At 40.0% G+C, this 20,969-nt stretch overlaps 2 protein-coding genes across 5 annotated transcripts in view; one reads left to right on the top strand and one right to left on the bottom strand.

Annotated features, from left to right (window-relative positions):
• Positions 1 to 637: 637 nt before the first annotated feature.
• Cggbp1 (CGG triplet repeat binding protein 1) lies at positions 638 to 8,128 on the bottom strand. 2 transcript variants are annotated; one of them, NM_178647.3, is made up of 3 exons: positions 7,893 to 8,128; positions 7,104 to 7,330; positions 638 to 4,578 (listed from the first exon to the last, which is right to left on the bottom strand). In NM_178647.3, the coding sequence occupies exon 3, from the start codon at positions 4,554 to 4,556 to the stop codon at positions 4,053 to 4,055; it is 504 nt and encodes a 167-aa protein (NP_848762.1). In that variant the 5' UTR covers positions 4,557 to 4,578; positions 7,104 to 7,330; positions 7,893 to 8,128; the 3' UTR covers positions 638 to 4,052. The 2 variants fall into 2 exon arrangements, with proteins under 2 accessions (NP_848762.1, NP_001344345.1); NM_001357416.1 differs by having other exon boundaries at positions 638 to 4,575.
• Positions 8,129 to 8,191: 63 nt separating this feature from the next.
• The window catches only part of Zfp654 (zinc finger protein 654), a 71,591-nt gene continuing 58,813 nt past the window's right edge, over positions 8,192 to 20,969 (top strand). The window contains exon 1 of one of the 3 annotated variants that reach the window (XM_011246018.3): positions 8,192 to 8,245. Coding sequence is in view for 1 of the 3 variants with exons in the window: in NM_001347245.1 (NP_001334174.1) it covers positions 8,477 to 8,662 (186 nt within the window). In the remaining 2 variants the exon portion in view is untranslated. The other 2 variants (XR_003951833.1, NM_001347245.1) reach the window with 2 other exon arrangements.

Genomic DNA, 20,969 nt, shown 5'->3' with positions numbered 1-20,969 from the left:
AACTGAACAGTATGGGTTGATTCCTAAGAACTTTTCTAACATTTTGGTTTCAGAAAATAAAACACTATAATTCAATGTTCTCTTGCACAAACGTGAGTGGAGGCAGAGACATGCCAAGCCATGTAATAATTTAGCAGATAATCTTATTGTCTCAGTTGGAGAGTTTTGAAAACAAATTAAGAGGTAAACAAGAGGTAAATATATATATATTTTAGAACGATCAGTCCTGCTTGTGATCAACTGATGTTCATGACATTTCTGAAGATTTGTTTATGTGTGCCTGTGTGAATTTATATGCACTTGCATGCTGGTGCCTGAGAAATCCTTAAGAGTATCAGATCCTCTGGAGCTGAAGTTATAGGTTGCAGGGTAACCACTAAGCTACATCCTAGCCCTTTCATAAGACTTGTAGAAGTACAATGTTCCCATTAAAATGTTGACTGAACTTACCCACTGGCTAGTGTTTTGGAAGACTTCAAACAGGGCAGTTTGAAGCCTAGATGTCACAGTAGCTTAAAAGGTTAACACTACAAATAAATGATTGGTAGAAAAATCAAAATTCAGCAGGTAAAACCTTGAAATTATAAAATGTCAGTCACTGGCTCACAAAACAAAATATGATTTCAAAAACTTTAGAAACTTTTTTGAAATTTATTTCTAAATATCACAAACTTTTAAAAAAGCAACACATTCATACTAAAATACGTGCATGAGCAAAAGTAAAAAAGAAGCACAGGAGTACGAAAATTAACATAATAAAATTTTAATAGTGTTCTGGATACAAGGAGAATAGCACTAGGTAACGGACTGTAGTTACCTCAGCAGTCTGGGAGTAGGGGCTGAGATCAACCAAGGTCTAGAATAGCCACTTCACATTTCATCAGTGCCGACCAAAGCAAAAGCAAGCTAAGGATGGAAACTACAACTACCCTTCCAGGTAAATCAGTCATTTTAAGGTGATTTACCCTCACTCAATGGCAGTTGAGGTAAGTCAAACAGAAAGCCCTTACAAAGACTAAGAATCCAATGAAAACTTGTTTCTAGCCTTTGTTTTAGGTCACCTTAAGTTTAATTTGCTTTCCTGTACTTGTTAACATTCATGTACACAGCCTTTCAGGCCAAGGTTTTAGCTTGGGAATCTGGCCAATTGTATGTCCAACTTCAGAACATTCCCAATCAGACAAACTTACTGTATAAAACAGTAAGGTTTATTTCTTAAAAGTTGTCTGTTCCCTTAAAATTCAGTAGGGCCACAGGCATTAACTGGAAGGAACACTTACTAAATAATATTAGAAAGCCTTAATCAAAGATAATGGATAAAATAACTATAGGCTTTCATACACAATCTAACTTCTCACTCTGTAAAAGAAAAAAAAATGATTACAATTATCTTTTAGGCTTGCTATATGCCACAGATAATGAAAAATAAGCAGGAAATTCAACAAGCTAGAACTATTTACTGGCAGGATACAGTGAGAGTCTGGAAGACATCCTACGACACTGAGAAAACATTAACAGGTACGCATGTGCTGAAGGCAGTTTATAAATGAAACATTACAAAGCTTGTGATAATGCATCCAACTAATTAACAGGAGCTGCTATTGGTCCAATAGTAAAGCATCAACTACCACTATATAAGGAGGATTGAAAGCTTCTGTACATAAGTTCACTTTGCCTCTCTCACATAGCACGCGCCTTAGACACTTCTCATTTGTTATCTAACATGCCAATCATAGTTTTGCAAATCTTTACCAGTTTGCACAGGCTACTATAACCACTGTTATTATTTACGAGACAAATTTAACCAGTTCCAAGAAACAAATGTTCATAATCGGTGAAGAAACATTACTACTAACTTTCCCTCAAGGGGACGGAAACCTCATTCTAAGGACATGATACAACCCTAACAGAATGCACTCTGCCCCTAGAGATTCAAAAATAAGCCTGGAAAAACAGTTCTAGAGGAACTAAGTAACGGTGAAATCAGTAATAACTGTAAGAAAGGCAAAGGTGAATTATATTCCTAGTGCACCGTCCAACATGTTACTCGACTGCTAGAAGCTGTTCTGCCATGTTGACTGACAGCGCATATAGTCCCAGACAATAGGGAATAGCCCGAATCACAAGGAATCTTGGAAAATTAAATGATCGTTTTTCTTCTGAAAATAGTGGTACAAAACTCAATTATTTTAGTTGCTTAGATATCCTACCATCTTAGGCAATTTAAACATGGTTGCCCGCAAATTCCTTAAGGAAGTGGAAGCAATCATTGTTTACTTTGCTGCTGGTCTGTGTTTTACCAATTGCAGTTAGTAAACAACTAGTCTAGGCATTTATGTGCTACATGAATATAACCAAACGTGAGAAAATAGAAACTGCAATTTTTGAGAACTATTTTTTTTTAAATTCCATAGCAGGCTTTTAAAATAAAAACAAGTGGTCACTTTGACAACCTGAATTGGGAATGTTAAATCTGTAAGACCCATAAGACAAGATGTTCTTAAAAACACAAATTATTGCTGGGCGTGATAGTACACGCCATTAATCCCAGCACTCACGAGGGAAAGAGGCAGGTGGGTCTTGAGGCTAGCCTCTAGTGAGTTCCAGGACTGCCAGGGCTATGTAGAAACACCCTGTGACGGGGGAAAAAAAAAATCAAAGCACAAAACCCACAAATTATTTTCTATTAACTTTGGCTTTGTTTAATGGAAATTTGTGGCACAATGACCTCAAAGATAACTCCAAGTCACAATCAGGGCATCTTGCCACTGATTTAGAATAGAAATATAACTTCAATGTTTTCAACTATTTGATTTTTTTTTAATATTAAAGCTCTAATCTAAGTCTTCAGTTACTAAACTTTTAAAAAATATAATCCGGATTTGATGAAGAGGACTTCTCTGAGCTAAATGACTCCTAATAAGCTTACAGAAGAGTGAGGTGTAGAAAACCTAAACACGGTTGACCTTTGACAGAGCTGATTATTTCCTGACTCAGCATCCTGCTTTATTTTACTATAAAGTTCTTGCCTCGTTTTCTGCACTGTTTAGCATCCAAGTTTTAAAACCTGCATCACCAGAGGCAAAGCAGTAAAGGTGAAACTTTTAAAACTCATTTCTAGTCTATTTACCTAAATAAACTCTTATAAAATCTTATGGAAAAATTAATGTATAGAAAGCAATTTTCTTATTTGTTGTCAGCCAAAAAGTAACCAATTCCCTGTAAAAAGAGAAAACAGAACCACAGTGTATTTAAATTTAAATTAAGACTACAAGACTGTCTTAATAGTCTTAATACCAAGACATAAAAAAGTTTGCAAATCCAGGATGCTACTTAACATGAAAACTATGGTTTGAAAATTTTTGTTCATAGTTGAAGACTAAAATCTCATCACTGCAAAATCCCCCATGGCTTTTGTCAAAGACACTAAGAGAGATTTTAGTCTTTTAGTCACTTGAAGCTGCTACTAAATATGTCTTTAAAAGCGACCACAAGGAAGTGAAGGTTAAGCAATTATTTCACATACAAGTAGAATGTAATTTGAACAGTCATTTCTCCTAGAGATCTCAAGCTCTAAGAACATTTCCGGCCTACTATTCCACTTTGAAAAGAATGTGAGCTTCTTTAAGGTCCTGTGAGAGGTATAGCCTGGCAGCAGCTTCAGTTTTCTAGGCTAGTTCTCAATCCAAATCATTACGTAACCTCACAAGAAAAAACAAAAACCATACATGGCAACAGGGCTACAATGCAAGGAAGTTCTTCCATGCACAAACATTTCAGGAGAACATCCATGAGTTTTAACGATAACCACCGGGTTTCAGATAGCCTAATACACTCCATAGGTAAGTTTTACTTTACACCATCGGTGACTTAAAATTAGCAGTAAGTTTTGCAGTGAGGTTTCTTTCTTTTGCCTAAAACTATATACACATTGCAAAACTATTCTGTATCACATGATTTAAAATAAATATAAAAATGAACCACACAATCAACACATTAACTTTAATACTCCACATTATTTATCTTGATCACAATGGTCATTAACTGCCTCGTCAACAATCTTGTGAGCTGAGGAGCTGATTTTCATTCTCGTAGCCATCAGGCAGATATGCTCGCCTCAGCTGGTCTGACTTAGGTATGGACCCTCCGTTCTTCACATGCCGGGACAGGAACGCTCGCACTGCGGGATGATCGGCCTTCTCCAGGGGGATGTTGGCTTCCAGGCACATTTTCACAAAGTCCTGGATAACACTGGCTTTCTCTGTTTGCGCAGGACTGTTGCACTGAAGCGATGCAGTCAGGGGCCTCTGCTTCTTTCTCACATTTTGCTCTTCAAATTCTGCCTTCCTCTTTGTATGAGTCTTTGACTTGAGGTGGTCACTAATGGCAGACTTGCGAACATGATTCAGCACCACATTGCAAGAGGTGCAGAAGAGTTTGCCTCCATCCTCATGAAGCTCACCTCCAAATTCAGTGACTCGATCCAGAGGGGTTACGTACAAAGCAGTCTTAGAACGATTTCGAGCAGGTGGTGCTGTTACAACAAATCGTTCCATTTTGTCTCTGAATAAGGTTCTTCTAAGACAAGAGAAAGATGTTAGTATTATGATAATAGTTCATTCTAGAAGTGATTAACATTAATAAAAAGTAGTTATAAGTGCTTTTGTAAGGGTAGATTTAAAAAAAAAACAATAAATACACCCCCTCCAAAACAACAACAGGAAAAACAAACTTAATTCAGTGATCCTCCGTATCCCACAAACACTTTTAGTTCAATTTATAGGTCACATGTCTTCTAAACATCTGACATATTCAAGGAAAACAAAACTAAAGCAAATCAGCAGCATCCAGCTAGGTCCATTCCTTGACGTGTGTGTGTATGTGGTACTGCCTATGTGCACACCTTGTTGTTTTTGAACAGCTTCTCTAACTGACCCCAGAACTGGGATTATAGATACACACTGCAGAGAGTCCACACACTTGCACAGGAAGCACACGGCCCTACTAATCCAACTTCCCAATACCTTGTTTTTTATGACAAATAAATCAGACCCCTGAAGAAATATTAAAGTATTCTAAATGTCTCTATCGTTTAGAAAATCACAATCACAGCAGCATTCATAGTACTAAAAATACTAACCTTGCCCAACTTAGACATGTGTTCAAGTTAAAGAGCTTCTTGATGGGAAAGCGATTTTGAGAATTCAACTGTGCAAAAATCTGGTAGTAAGACTTACTTTCCAAAAAGAAAAACAAGTAAAAACTAAAAAAACCATAAAGCATGCCTAACTATTTACAATAACATTACAACCTGAGGCCTACATATAGTTGACAATAAGTACTACTTATTTAAGACAGGACCTCAATGCCTAGTGGTACATGCCTTTAATCCCAGCACTTGGGAAGGCAGAGGCAGGCCTGTTCTATGAAGTGAGTTCCAGGACAGCCAGGGTTACACAGAGAAATCCAGTCTAGAAAACCAGCTAACCAAAAACAAAGACAGAGTCTCACTATGTAGACAGAGACCTATCTTTGTCACCTCCTGAATTCTGAGGCTGAAACTGTATGACACCATGTCTGGAAAAATATTAACATATGTATTTCTCTAAAAAGTTGATAATCAAGAGAAGGCAATATGTTCTTTAACATTTGGTTTCCAATTTCCATTGAAGACTAATTTTTATTTCCCTTAACATAGTGCCCAATATGTGCTGGGCACAACTTGATGTTTATAAAAAGTAAATGAACAGCTGGGTGTCCACTAGAGGCAGAACAACTGCTTAGCATGAGCTAAATTCTAGGTTTGACCTCAGCAATCAAAAACAAAAACAAAAATGAAACAAACAGGAAAAAAAAAAAGCCAAATTCAAATAACGACCCCCCCATAACCATTTATCAAAACCCATATAATTTAGAAGCAGTTTAACACTAAATTTAGCCTAACAACAAAACTCAAAACACCAAGAACAACCCTGTTGTCCAGCGGGCTTTCAATGTTGTCCTGAATGGCAGGGATCACATCACAGACATGTGCCAGCATACCTGGCCGTGTCTTACTTCTTACAGAAGTCTAAATGTGTGAGCACCTGTGTTCTGGCACATGTTTGGAGCTGAGGACAGTGGTTTCATGGACTAACTCAGTGTTGTTAGTGACTCTCAAAGTCACTTCACTAGGCCCCCAAACTTCTGAAAATTATCAACGGACTATCAGCTATATAAAATTACAAGCACTGGAAACCCAAGATAATAAATATACTTTGATAACAAAAGATTAGCAAGACTTACTCTTCTATGCCTGTGATTTAACTTTTTATAATAATCAAGACATCAGATACTACTATACTGAATAATTTTGTTAAAAACATGTTGAAGAAATACTTCAAGTATGTTCTGAAGAATTCGTTTTTATAAGTAACATTACAAAGCATGGAGTATCCCACTGCATTAGTCTACTTGCTGGGCAACACCAAGATTATTTCAACTTTGGTCTGTATTTTGAGCAAAATCTATGAACTCAAAGTAGGACTTAGCAATTCATGAAAATTCTCTAAGGCACAAAATGTCTAGAATTTCACATGCTTAATTTCTGTGGATTTCCACCCCACCACATCTTTGACACTCAAGGGTTACGTGTGAGATACTGTTTTAGGGCATAGGTTTTTCATGGCAGAAAAGACAGACATCATGATGAATCCCACCTAATACTCAGCAAATCCTCACTGCAAATGTCTGCAACTTCCACAAGTACTCTACACCTATGAAATAAAACCATTCTAGTAACAATTAAAGCTGTTATGAAAAACTAGGGGTGCAGTTAGAATTTTTCTTTGACTGCAAACTTACAGAAATGGGATCTGCAATTCTTGTGCCACGTGAAGCCTGAACTTTCCTGATCTTTTCTCTTGAAAGGTCTATTCTTGATACTGCCAATGAAAATAACCACCTCATAGAGGCGAGGAGGTTGGTTACGTGTAAAAGTGTTTCCAGAAGTCAGAAATATTTTAAACAAATGAGGAAGTTAAGATAGAGCACCCAGGGAACAAAAGCGAAACAGCCATTTACTACAGCAAAAGTAAACTGAGTTTTCAAGTCGAAATACTCACCAGCTTAATTTCCAGTCGGGTTTTTGTTTGTTTGTTTGTTTTTCCTTGATATTAAGTAGTGACAGTTTTCTGGATGCAAAACCACAGACGCATCCAATCCGAGCGACTTCGCGTTCGTTCAGACCCCGGAGACGCCTTCGACTCAGTTTTTCAACAGGTGGTGGTGGGGAAACAGTTCCTGGGCTTGCACCCTATTTTCCCGGTGGCGCCGGGAAGTCATGTCTTTACTGTAAAACACAAAAAACAAACAGAAAGGGAAGATGGTGGAGGGGCGGGAAAGGCAGGGCGCAGGCCCGCGGCAGAGCGGCTCGGGCCACGCTCTGCACACAGGTGTCTGTCTCTCTCCGCCTTCCGTGCGCGATCCCGAAGCTCCAGCCAGCCCCACGCCAGCTCGGCTCGCACGCCCCGGGGCGGGTGGCCCGGCGGCCCGCGCGCTCCGCAGGCCCGAGGCTCCGGTGGGGGCGGGGAAGGCGGGCGCGGGCCGCCGGACGTCTAGACAGCCTCCTCCCGCCGCGCCGGCCGAGGTGGCGCCCCGGCGCCGCGACCCCGCCTGCGGGCCGGGGCCGGGGCCGAGGCCGCGTCCCAGCCGCCCTCGGAGGGCCCCGGAGAAGTCCGCCGCACCGCCGCCGACTCCGTGGCTGTCCCCGGGGAGGGGGCGGCGGGCGCCGGCCGAGGCCGTCGCTGTCAGGCTGGCCCGGCTCCTTCCTCCTCCACCTCCGGCCCCGCCCCCGGTTCCCTCGCCCGGCCCGAAGGCCTGGGCTCGCCGCCCGCACCAACGGCCAAGCCCACCTTCCGCCTTCCCAGCTCTTCGGGACCGTAGGAGCGGGCCGCCGTTAGGGGAAGTGCACGAGCCCTCGCCAGGAAGGAAGAGAGGAGGAAGAAAGGGCAGAGCAACGGGATGAAGGAGATCCCGTTGCGGCCGCCGCTGCTTCCGCCGCTGCTTCAGCCGCTGCTCCTGCCGCTGCCACCGCCGTCGCCGCCGCCCGAGCGAGCTCCGCCGCGGCCGCCGTGTCCCCTGCCGCGCCCCGTCCTCCGGCGCGCCCTATGGCAGGGCTCGTAGGCGGTCCTCAGCAACCGCCGAGTAGTGTGGACCAACAGATGGCAGGCCTGGCAAACAGACGGCTAGTGTAACCAATAGGAAGGTAGGGCGGGCATGCCTATGATTGGCGGTGTCCTTCCTCCAGTGAAAACTGGGGGCGTGGGTGGGCGGAGCCGGAAGTAGAGCCCAGGCGAGTAGCCCTGTCCGGCTGGGGCGGAGGGAAAGGGGGAGGGAACTAGAGGAGGAGGAGGAGGTTAGCTGAGGCAGCGGCGGCGGCAGCGGCGGCGGCGGCGGCGGCGCAGGGGCTGGGTACGCGCTGGGCGGCGAGAGCCTCATGGCGGAGGAAGAGAGCGACCAAGAGGCCGAGCGCCTCGGAGAAGAGCTCGTGGCCATTGTGGAGTCCCCCCCGGGCCCAGTGGGGCTCCTAGCTGCGGGCGACGGCAGAGGGGGGGCCGGCGGCGGCGGCTGTGGCGGCGGCGTCGGGATCAGCAGCCGGGATTACTGCCGACGCTTCTGTCAGGTGAGGCGCCCGTCGGCCGCTCCGACTTGTCACTGGGCTCCCGGGCCTCTGCGTGGCTCCTGGCCTGCTGGCCCAGGTCTCTGCGTCGTGTCCGGGACCGGTCCTCCGGCGGGACGGAGAGGGAGTCTGGGAAGCCCCGGTCCCCTCTCTGCACCGCTCCGAGCTCGGCGATGGGGACGACGGGGAGTGGGGTTGGGGGTGACTTGCGGACTTGGAGGTGAGGAGAAAGTGAGTTTGTCGCGGCGGCGGTGGTGGTGGTGGGCTGGGAGCTGGACGGTCAACTGGAAAGCACCCCGTCCTGACATGCCTGTGCCTCCCTGCAGACCCTCTTCGTACCCCAGGGTCCCGCCTTTCTCAGGTTCACTACCCGGTCCCTCTCACTTCTGCTGGGCTCTCCCGTCTTTCTCTGTTACCCAGGTTCCCCCGCATTCTCTTTTTCAGAGACGCCAAGCATGCTATCACCCCACTGCCTGCCCTCCTGTCATCGCCACCCCTCCCCCTCTGCTAGGGTCGCCTGTCATTCCCTCACTAGGTCCCTCTGGACCAGTTCTTCCGTTGGCCTTGGCACTGTCCCACCGTTAGCTACTCCCCTCCCCCACCAGGTGTGTGTGTGTTGGGAGGGGGGGTGTTTTCCGTGTGGAACCTTATAGGAGTGATTGTCATCTTTCCCTTTTTTTGACCCCCTTCTCTGACAAGCACACTGTTTCCTAATTGTCTGACTACAGAGAAAGTCGTTTTTCCTGAAACTATTGCCCTCGTTACACCACCCCTCCCCCAGCCTTTAAATTACTCGTTTTTGGTTGGTCTGTTAAATTCAGTATCGGAAAAAGTGACAGTAAATTATTTGTTTCCTTTATTCTGCCGACTGCTTTTAAGGATTGCATGTAGTTTTTATCTAACTGTAAGCAAATATAGAAACAAGCTCCGGGTTTAGGGATAAAGTTTGGATAATCTGCGTTCTCATCTGCATGCATTTGTAATATAAGGGTTTTTTTTTTTTTTTGCATTCTTAACACTTGCTTCTTTAAAAAAAGATACTTTGTTTCTTACTGCCTTTTAAAAACTGTTTCTTAACCTGCACAAAGTATTCAAGCTCTGGCTCTTCCGTTTCTTATCTGTTACTTAACCTGTTACTTAACATCTGTGCCTCAGTTACTTTTTTGGTTGGAATAGTTGCTAGCTGGGTAAATACAGGAAAGGTTTGGATGAGTTAGCCGTTTATTTTCATTCTGGTCACAGGTGCGCAATAAAGTGAACACTGAGTGGGCATTAAATTTGTTGACATTTCATTTTATGCCTTGCCAAGCATTTAAGGAAAGAAGAGTAAGTTGATATTTTTGGATAAGTTACTGGTGATTAAATTTAAATTTTCTGCCCATGCCATAGATACATTGGTTTGAAGGTCGAAACAGTCTGGGTATAAACAGTGTATATCTTTAACATTTTTTTTCTGTGTAGTGACTTTCTTGAAAACATGTTTTATCTTGACAGTTAATGTTCAGTGTCTTGATTTTGAGGGCATTTGTCTTCTAAGTACATGATTATGTTTAGCAATTGTTATGTTTGTAGACTATGAACCTAGGAACTTCAAACTTAGAAAAATTAGCACTCATTTGATATTTTAAATATATTCTGAAACATGTTATTGTTTCATATATATTGTTTCATATATATTGTTATATATATTATACACACACACACATATATCTTAGTACAATTTAGTTTCTCTCTTTTTCTGCCTTGCCCAGCAACCCCCCCCCCCCAACCTGTGTGCATATGTGTGCGTGTGTGCCAGTGGGTGTGCTGCCTGGACATTGAAACCAAGGCTAGATATCCCATTGAGCTCTACCCCCGGCCCAGTGTCAATTTCCTTGCTCAAATATCTCCTCATTGCTGAAACTTTTGAGGGCTAGAACTTTTTCTTTCTTTCTTTCTTTTTTGAAAACCTTTACCTACTCTTAAATTTCTTGAAGTAAATTTTTTAAGAAAAAATGAGCACATTTAGTTTCTGCAAAACAATGACAGCACCTGGGGGTGGGGCACCAGGAACATAAATTCAGGTTTTGCCTGGGCTACATAATGAGACCCTGAGTCAAAAAACAAAATCAGATTCTGATAGTTTACTTTAAAATGTTTAACGAACAAATGAAATTAACTATTTTATAAAATTCTAAGTTATGAATAACTGAGAATAAAACTGAACAGAAAAAACGCAATGAACTTTTATTTTATATAGCTAACTTATGAGTATTATATCAACATACATTGATGTGACCCTTTTTATTTTCCTGAAACTTCATCATCTTAGAGATTAGTAATAGACCTCTTTCTGGGATTCTGTTCTGGTTCTATTTTACAAGTGAGATTTATATTTATATATATTATCTTTTACCTATTTTAAATGGAATGGAAGAATCACATACAATAAGCTACATTTCATCTACTACTTAATAAAATAGGAGTTTGTTAATAGTTTGATTTGCCAGTAAGGAAAATTGGCTTATATAACTGAATTTCCAAAGATCAATTTTTTTAAATATTTATTTTATGTATATGAGTACACTATTGCTGTCTTCAGACACACCAGAAGAGGGCATCAAATACCATTACAGATGGTTATGAACCACCATGTGGTTGCTGGGAATTGAACTCAGGGCCTCTGGAAGAGCAGTCGGTGCTCTTAACCACTGAGCCATCTCTCCAGCCTGATCAATTCTTTTAAACAATTAGGATTCTATTATGTACTAATAGTAATATTAAGGAACTTTCACTAATTAGCAAATTTATTTAATCATGAGTAATTTTAAAGTAGATAATTTAATATTTAGTTAATAAAATAATGATGTAAAATAGATAATCTAAGTGACAAAGCTAACTATATGAACTTTGTATACAGCTTGTGATATTAAGAAGAAAATCTACAGTTTGTCCTTTCTTTTTGGGGGAAAATATGAATCAAAATTTCTTGCTTAGTAGCTGTGGTTGCAGGAGAAAAAATGAACAATTCTTTTAAGGAAAACTAAACAAAGGTTCTGTGGACTAATTGTCTCTAATTACCTCTTCCTTTGGGTTATATTAGTTATCTTCTCAACAAATGCTTCAGTAGAGTGGGCCATACTTAATTTGTTTTGATATGAAAGCAACTTTTACTAGGAACCTGTTAACTCTTAAGCTTCAGATAGCAAGCTACATAGAATTTGAAACCAAAACAAGTTAACTTTTCTTACATTCCAAAAGAAGAACAAGATGGGATTTGATTTCAGACTTCAATTTCCACTGAAAGGCACATTGAAATGATCAAACAAAACACATACATTGAATCGCATAGTGTGGATGGGATAGAGTGATGGAAAATTAATGATAGGTGGGGGGGGGGGCAAAAATCCTGAAAGTATTCAAGGAAGCACAGATATGGTTCAAAGAAGGAGTCAAGGCTGGTGGTGGTGCAGCCTTTAATCCCAACAGTCAGGAGTCAGAGCCATGTAGATCTCTGAGAGTTAGAGGTCACCATGGTCTACATAGTGATATCCAAAACTGTGTTTAAAGACCCTGTCTCAAAACAACAAACACGTGCACACACACAAGAACCCCACTTAAAATAAAAAAGTTTAAGAAGGATACTTTATTATACCATAGTAGTAAAAATTATTTCAAGAAACATTGTTGTCTCTCTTGAGTTGTTAGGTGCAGGAAACATCCACTCAATTCCTGAAGCAGTAATAATTTGAGTTTGGTAACATATAGTAAACTATGCAAGTTTTAGTATCAAATCCTTATAATGAGATGGAAATAGTCTGATAGGTTACAGTAGACTATAAAACTATTTTGTACTATGGTGGGTTTAACAGCTACCCTAGGCAGATGACAAGCTATAAAATAAGAGAAAGAACATAACGAACAAAAAGCCCTTATGTTAACATATGGGTAGGCTTAAACAGACAGAAGCTATTAATATTTCTGTGATGTCAAAGCCTCTTTGGGCTTAGGAGGAGCATTAGAGCTACTCTAATCTCTGGAGCTGATAGTTTATATCCCATAATGAACTTCAGTGAACATGTTAAAATATTCTCATCTTTAAATTTTAGTCTGTAATATTGTCATAGCTCCATGCTCCTGATGTGTGAAGCAATGATTTGTGAAGCAACTACATTTGCTGTCTGGGTTTTCAGAAATTTTGTTTCCTCCCAGTGGCATTCAGCATTCTTAGATTTTCCTAACTGGCAGTTAGTAGGTGGGGCTAGAAATGCTGACTGTCCTCCAAGGGATAGTGTAGGACAGACCAACAGTTAACCTGGTCTAACATGTCAGTGGTACCTGGGTGAGAAAGCCTGCTATACTTTTGAGAAAGGCTTTTTTTTTTTTTTTTTTTTTTTTTTTTTGGTTTTTCGAGACAGGGTTTCTCTGTGTTGCCCTGGCTGTCCTGGAACTCACTCTGTAGACCAGGCTGGCCTCGAACTCAGAAATCTGCCTGCCTCTGCCTCCCGAGTGCTGGGATTAATGGCATGCACCACCACGCCCGACTGCCTGCTATACTTTTAAATTTTACTTTATAGATAGCTAGTTTTTTGTTTGGATAATGCTGTTCTTAGCAAAAGGTACCTAATAATTCTTCAGGAAGTTTTAACAGCAATTGTAGTCTATGCAAGTCACCTAAGACACAGTCATAACAGAAAAAGGATTTGCCTCTTTTTTTTTTTTTTTTTTTTTACAAAATACATATTTAATGTCTCTTCAAAGAAATTCAATTTGTTTTAGAAAAGAATCCTGATAATCCTGATATGTTGGTCTTGGTGCAAAAATTTATACAATACTTGTACTTTCATGAAAGTTTTCTGAGGGTGTATAATGTATTATTTTTATTACTAATTATTGCTATTAATTTGCATACCTTAACTTATCTTTAATCAGTGCACATATCTTAAAAAATCATATACGAGGCCTAAATATGAGGAGTTCCTTCTCATTGCAAGTTCAGACCTGATTTAAGTGACTTAAGCAATGTAGTTATTTATTGCTTATGTAAAATGTCTTGACTTGGTAGTGGAGGGATGGCACTGTGGTCTCCTTATGATTGTGCAGTTGCTTTTCTTTTTCTAAGCCATCCTTCTCTTCTAGTTTATCTGATATGCCATTATACATGCTGGGATTCCAGCTACCGCATCTGACTTTTATGTGACAACAGGGTATTTCTGTGGGTAATTGAAAACTGTCTTTCTAGCTGTTCATCTCTGGCTCAGTGGGTAAGAGCACTGAGTGTTCTTCCGAAGGTCCTGAGTTCAAATCCCAGCAACCGCATGGCAGCTCACAACTACCCGTAATGAGGTCTGGCGCCCTCTTCTGGCTCATCTGAAGACAGCTACAGTGTACTTATAATAAATAAATCATCGGGCCAGAGCAAGCAGGAACTGAGCGAGTGGGGTTGATCTGAGCGAGCAGAGGTCCTAAAACTTCAGTTCCCAACAACCACATGAAGGCTTATAGCCATCTGTACAGCTATAGTGTACTCATATACATAAAATAAATAAACCTTAAAAAAAAGAAATGATGAATTCATTCTTAAGATTCTATTTAGGAAGTAAGGAAGAAAACAAGTTCGGGGTTGAGCTATAGAAGCAGCTAGCGTTTTATATGAGAGGCGTGAGGGGGTAGCTTTTTAGAAAAACATAGTTTCTCCCCCTTTTCTTTTTAGAGCTAATCACTTGCAACTTACACACACACACACACACACACACACACACACGCGCGCGCGCGAGCCTAATTATGATTTTCCCTCTTTAATTTTAGGTGGGGTCAGTTGCTTCGTAGAGCCACCCTTTTCTTATTATTGAGTTCTCCAGTTTGAACTCTTGTACATACCCATTCTTGTCGTTTCTCCATTGCTTTTGCGTCTCTTTCTTGCGTTTCTCTCCAGAGAAACAAATACGGATTAGGAACCACCCTACCCCGACCCCCACTCCACCCCACCCCCGCTTTTTGTCTTTTTGTGATTTTTGACACTTGTTTCACGTCCATGTTTACAAATATGTAGTCCTCACATTCCTCCAGTGTAACCCCTTCCTGAGGTCCTTAATGCATGGTATTAGGCTGCTCCTCAGCTCCTCCACTAATGTTTGCAAATTAGCATCTCAGCTCTCAAACTAGGAACAACTTCCTCCAGCTATTTCCTAGCTACCTAAATGTGTGTGTGTGTGCCTTAATCATTTTAACTTACTTTAGTTAAGTTTGCAAGTGAGAACAGAAGTAAATGTGTGTTTATTCAACTACATTTAATAAATGTTGAAAATTAGCTCAGTTAAAAATAAATATAAGGCTGAGCACTCTCAGCACTTGGGAGACAGAGGCAGTCATAACTTCTGAGTTATGTTCCAGAACATCCAGGGCTACACAGAGAACCCTGTCTCGAAAAAAAACAAACAATAGCATAAAGAATAAATATAAAAGATGAAGGCAAGTGTTGACAGTAATTTGCACTGATTTATTTACTTTTGCCAAGTCCTTGGTCTATTGTATTGTGAATTTTCGGAGCTAAAAATCAATTCATTGCATCACTTTACTTCATACATTCAGTGTTTTTTAAAATGTGGGCTTTTAAAAATGGTTTTCAAAAACTTGAGTATTGGAGACACTTGCAGTATTCATGAAGGGTGAAATTCATAGAAGGCTATTTACTTGTTTATTAATAACTAGGGAAAACAAAACAAAATCAATAGTCTACATGTTGTTCTTTAATACCTTTTTAGGTTGATTTTAATAGTGGAAGGCTAATTGTTGCTAATGACAACAGCAAATTATTGAGAACATCTTCAGTGACAAATGGCATGGAAATCTTTACATGTAACAAAATCTGTGTCTCCTACCCCAAGTCATGCTTGAAACTGTTTAAGCAGGCTGATTACCCAAGACGCTTAAGCCCAGGTAGAAGTGGTTTCATTTAGGATTCTATTTTATTTATTTATTTATCTTTGAGATGGGGGTCTCACCATGCAGTTTTAGTTGGTCTGAAACTGTAGACCAGGTTGTGTTTTGAACTCCTGAGATCCTGCTACCTCTTGAGTGCTAAAGCTAAAGACTCACGCTACCACACTCAGTCCAATTTAGTGGTTCGTCCACTCCCCAGAGTTTAGAATATTGCATATACCTAGGAAGATGGTTAAGACCTAGATCCAAGCCTCAAATCCATTTACTTCCCATACACCTTATTCATAACCTGAAGGCAGTTGTATACTTCTCTCAGTGCATATAGAAGTTTGAATTTAAATCTTCATAGGTAGACGGAAGACAAGTATAGCATCTCTTGGTTGTATGTTTATGGATGAATTTTATTATTCCTTTTACCTGTTTATTTACTTTGGTTTTCTTTATTAGAGTTTAAAATTTATTAGAAAAGTTCTTTATGGATTTTTTCCAGACAGGCTGTGTGTGTGTGTGTGTGTGTGTGTGTGTGTGTGTGTGTAGCTTTGGCTATCCTAGAACTTGTTCTGTGGATGCTGGCTTCAAACTCAGAGATGTGCTTGCCTCTGCCTCCTGAATGCTGGGATTAAATGTGTACGTCACTATGCCCAACTATTAGAAACTACTTTTTTTAATAAAAGAAAACTACAGGATAAAATGTATTTTATTTTCTTGCTTAGAATCTTTTCAAGTGCAATCATTTTGCATAACGAAATCTTATCTGTGAAGATCAGTGAAATGCTCCCACTTTGTTGTGGAGAAGAGATAATTTAATTAAGTGAATTAGTAAAGGTGCTGGTTTACATTTACCAGTGGAATCTTTTTTTTTTTTTTTTAAAGATTTTACTTATTGTTATATGTAAGTACACTGTAGCTGTCTTCAGACACTCGAGAAGAGGGCATCAGATATCATTATGGATGGTTGTGAGCCACCATGTGGTTGCTGGGATTTGAACTCAGGACCTTTGGAAGAGCAGTCAGTGCTCTTACTCACTGAGCCATCTCACCAGCCCACCAGTGAAATCTTAAGTGTAGTAATTTATCGACACAACGTCTTTCATATATTTACCATTGCTTTCTAAATAATCACTAGTTACCTTGTTTTGAAAAACATCTTAGGCTGGGATTGCAAATGTTGTGATACAGGACTTACCTAGAATATTTGTAGCCCATACCCATAATCATTAAGAATTTAAAGTATACATATTCATACATACATACATACATACATACATGTATACCTGTATACATACATACATATATGTACATATAAGAAATCTGTGTAGCTGGTTCTGGTGATGTAGGCACTAGTGAGTAGATTGCAAGTTCAAGGCCTGTCTGTACTATAGAAGGCGTTGAAAGCCAGCCCCAGACAACTTATTGAGAACTTGTTTGAAAATAATGAGTGAGAAAGAAAAGAGACTAGAGAGAGATTACCTGTAGAGAGCTGACTAATTCCCGGAACTGCAAAAGAAAAACAATTAGTGAAATTAGCATATAGTAAATTAGTAACCAAAATAATTTAATTTATTGAAAACCATTCAGGTGTGTATTAATATGCAATGATAAAGTACTTAGGAGATAGTAAAGCAGTAAGTAGTATCAACATGATAAGAAAAAAGATTGATCTGTAGAATGTGTTACCATGACTGCTGTTAGATGCTTATACTTCTTTGCTGAAGTTCTTTGATTTAATCTGAACATGAAATTTAAGGTATTTTGCCCCATTTGAGTTGAGTTCAGACATAGCTGGATTTCTACACATCACAGCTTGGCAAGGAAGTTCTGGTTTTTGCAGCTGTATGGATAGTATTTGATGTGAGACATGAATTCACATAGGGAGGAAATACAGACTAGGTTAAGAAAAGGAATAAGAAAAAGGAATAAAAACTGATACTGGAGGAACTCCAAAATCAATTGGCTAACTAAAAAAGCATGATTCTTTTTTTATTTTTAAGGAATTATTTATTTTATGAGCGCACTGTAGTTGTCAGACACACCAGCAGAGGGCATCAGATCCCATTGCAGATGGTTGTGAGCTACCATGTGGTTGCCGGGAATTGAATTCAGGACCCCCTCCCTGGAAGAGCAGTCATTGCTCTTAACCACTAAGCCATCACTCCAGCCCCGAAAGAATGATTCATTAAATGACGTCTGAGAAGAATTAATTATTGGAGAAACAGATAAGTTTATCAAGGAATTGATAAGTTTCAGGAAGACAGAGTGGTCACCAACAGCAGAAAACTTGATTTGTTGAGAGTGTATGGGTGTTGCTGGGGATAAAGAAGAGCAGAGGTCTAAATTGGCAGCCGCTTGATTACGTAGTTTGGATTAGTATACAGAGGATAATTTGTGTATAGAGTAAGTACTAGTTTATTCCTTTCATTATCAATGTTCATCTGCCCCAATAAAGGCATGGAGGACATAACTCCCCCATTCAGTATTGGGTGACAGACTCTATAGTTGATCACCTAATAAAATTTTCAGAAAAAAAGGGAACAGGCTTGTTTTCTGGCTTCTGTGGTAGTCTATATACATTATCTATTGTCACCTTTCTCCAAAAGACATGAAAAGATGTCTGTTCACATTAGATAGGAAGCCAGGGACAAACCAAAGTGACAATTCTGTGGAAGGCAAATTTGCTGAGCAGAGTTTATTAAGGTTAAGAATGAGTTTATTAAGGTCACTTAGCAAGTATGGATAAAGGGTTACTTGCAGGAGTAATATAGATGACTCATTCCTGAGCCCCCAACCCCCTAAGGGTGACAATTCATGAAGGCTGCACCCTTGGCGATTCCTGCCCAACTTGGAGACAGCTCAGCCATCAGTAGTCTTCTGTGTAGAAGTTAACTGTCTGTGTGTACTTGTGAGCCTCGTAAGCTTCAGCTCTGATGGTCTTTGCCTTGTTTACTAGGAAGGAATCTTTCAGTTATAAGGAAATTGCTGATCAACACTAGCCACAGACATGTATACTCTGCTTATTAATATATATTTCTATTACTGAAGTTGCTATTATCAGGGTATTTTCTACTCTAAAGTTTAAATGTTCTAAATACTCACAATTTAATGTTCCTTTGTTGACTGGCATCTGCAATGATGTAAAAAATACAGCAACAAAAACTTGATATTGTTTTAGTATATTTTCTGTTGCTAAAATAGAATACCACAGACAAGTAGTTCATAAGGATAAAAGTTTTTTATAGTTCTAGATGCTAGCAGTTACAAGGCTATGTGCTCCAGCATCTGCTTAGGGCGTATTACTGAATCAAAACATGGTAGAGAGCATGTGGCAAGAGCAAGGGAACATGGATACCAGAGTCATATTTACATTCATAGTCTGTCTGTCTGTCTCTGTCTCCTTCCCTCCTTCCCTCCTTCTCTTCCTCTCTTCCTCCCTCCCTCCCTTCCTCTCTCTGTAACACTACTAATGCTATCATGGTTGCCCTAACCTTGTGATGTTACATAACCCTTGGTATCTTGGAAAGGTTCCAGTTCCAAACACCATTAGAATAAGTTTTCAGAACACAAAACTTATTTTATAGACATAATCAAATTATAGCAGTTTTAAATTTCCAGTACATTTTATTAGATTGTGTTATAGGTATGTATACATTACTCTTTTTTTATTAGGTATTTTCCTCGTTTACATTTCCAATGCTATCCCAAAAGTCCTCTATACTCACCCCCATACATATTACTCTTATTTTCAGTGTTACTCTTGTGAGATATGATATGTTACTCTTGTTAAATGTGATATTATATGTATTAGAGATTTTGATAATTGCTTTGCCTGTTGTAATGCATTTGATTTGCTACACTTCATGGTATCTACCATTATTTTTATTTTATAGATAAAGGAACTAAGATTGAGAGAGCACATGACTTGGCCAAGTTATGTTGCTAGTATGTGATGCCTGGCTAGTCTTATTGATAAGAACCAGCCTGTACTATGGTAGACATAAGAACTGTATTATATCTGGGATATTATTTAATTATACTAAAGAATTTAAAATTCATTATTGATTGAGTAAAAGTAATGTCATAGACACTTAAAAAAACACAAGACAACAAAACTACAAATGTTCATCAATGTGTATATTACTTACCTGTTGCTGTGCTAAAACACTATGACTCAAAAAAGCAACTTATGGAAGAAAGAGTTTATTTTGGCTAATAGTTACAGAGGTATAACATGGTAGGGAGGCATGCAACAAGAAGCAGGCATTGGGGCTGAGAGATCACATCTTGAGAGGCAAGCAGGAACAGAAAACAAACTAACTAACTGGACGTGGTACAAGGTTTTTGACTCTCAAAGCCCTTCTCCAGTGACATTCTTCCTCCAGCAAGGCCACACTTGTTAAACCTCTTCAGACAGCACAACCAACTCGTTGTGTGATGATTTCAAACCCGTAGAAATTATGTGTGTCTCCTGTCACTATGGAGACCAGGCTGGTCTCAAGCTAACGGAGATCCCCCTGCTTCTTTCTGTGAAGGCTGGGGTTAAAGAATGCACCCTAATAAGCACCTAGCCTTGCAACTCTCAGTAAATACAGAGGTGTAGCCAGCTGTCATAATGTCAAATTTATTAAAGCAATATGGAGACATTGTGTTCAAGATAGCAACAAAGTCTAAACATTTATAGAAACAAATATGAGAACATCAAAAGCTGTTTTTTTGTTTTTTATTTTTTTGGTTTTCTGTGTGCCATCCTGTGTTTATAAAAAGAGTAGCTATGCATTCATTACTTTCATTCCAGTATCTAACTTAAAATTGGAGCTAGAGTCTAGTCACCCATGTTTTTCATGATAAAATGTCCTTATGTCATCAGTATGAACTGGGTCTTGCTAGTCAAAGGATTCAGTTAAGGATTGAAAAGCTCAATAACAATTTAGCATTTGAGAGGAAAAAAAAAAAACCCAACACAGACAAGCAGTAAATCTCAGCAATTTCTAGAAGGAGGGAGATAGACAGGGGGAAGAGGGAAAGCCAGGCTGCTTGGGTTATGATATGAAAGCTCAGCAATGCAGGTTGGCAAACAGCTGCCTGGCTGAAAGGGAGAGACTACAGAGACAGTGGACAAAACCTAAAGAGTTAGGGTCAGTACATCTAGGGGTTGCCCACTATTTGAGAGAAAAAGAGATAGAAGAGCAGGGAACAGGCTCACGACTTTTTCCTCTCTCTCCATCATTTTTTTCAAGTAAATCAAATTTCCTGTGGCATGGACACGTGGTCAGGTGAATGGCCGGCTTAGCTGGATTACCTTTTAGAGAAGCAGACAATGCTATATAATGTTCTAATCTTTAGAACAGATCACAATGCCATGGTCTCCACCTAGGGCCAAAGGTATTTTGTTCTT

This window comes from Mus musculus, chromosome 16 (genome assembly GCF_000001635.26).
Source record: "Mus musculus strain C57BL/6J chromosome 16, GRCm38.p6 C57BL/6J".
NCBI classification, from domain to species: domain Eukaryota; kingdom Metazoa; phylum Chordata; class Mammalia; order Rodentia; family Muridae; genus Mus; species Mus musculus.
The sequence above is the reverse complement of the archived record's forward strand: the minus strand, read 5'-3'. Positions and strand labels throughout refer to the sequence as shown.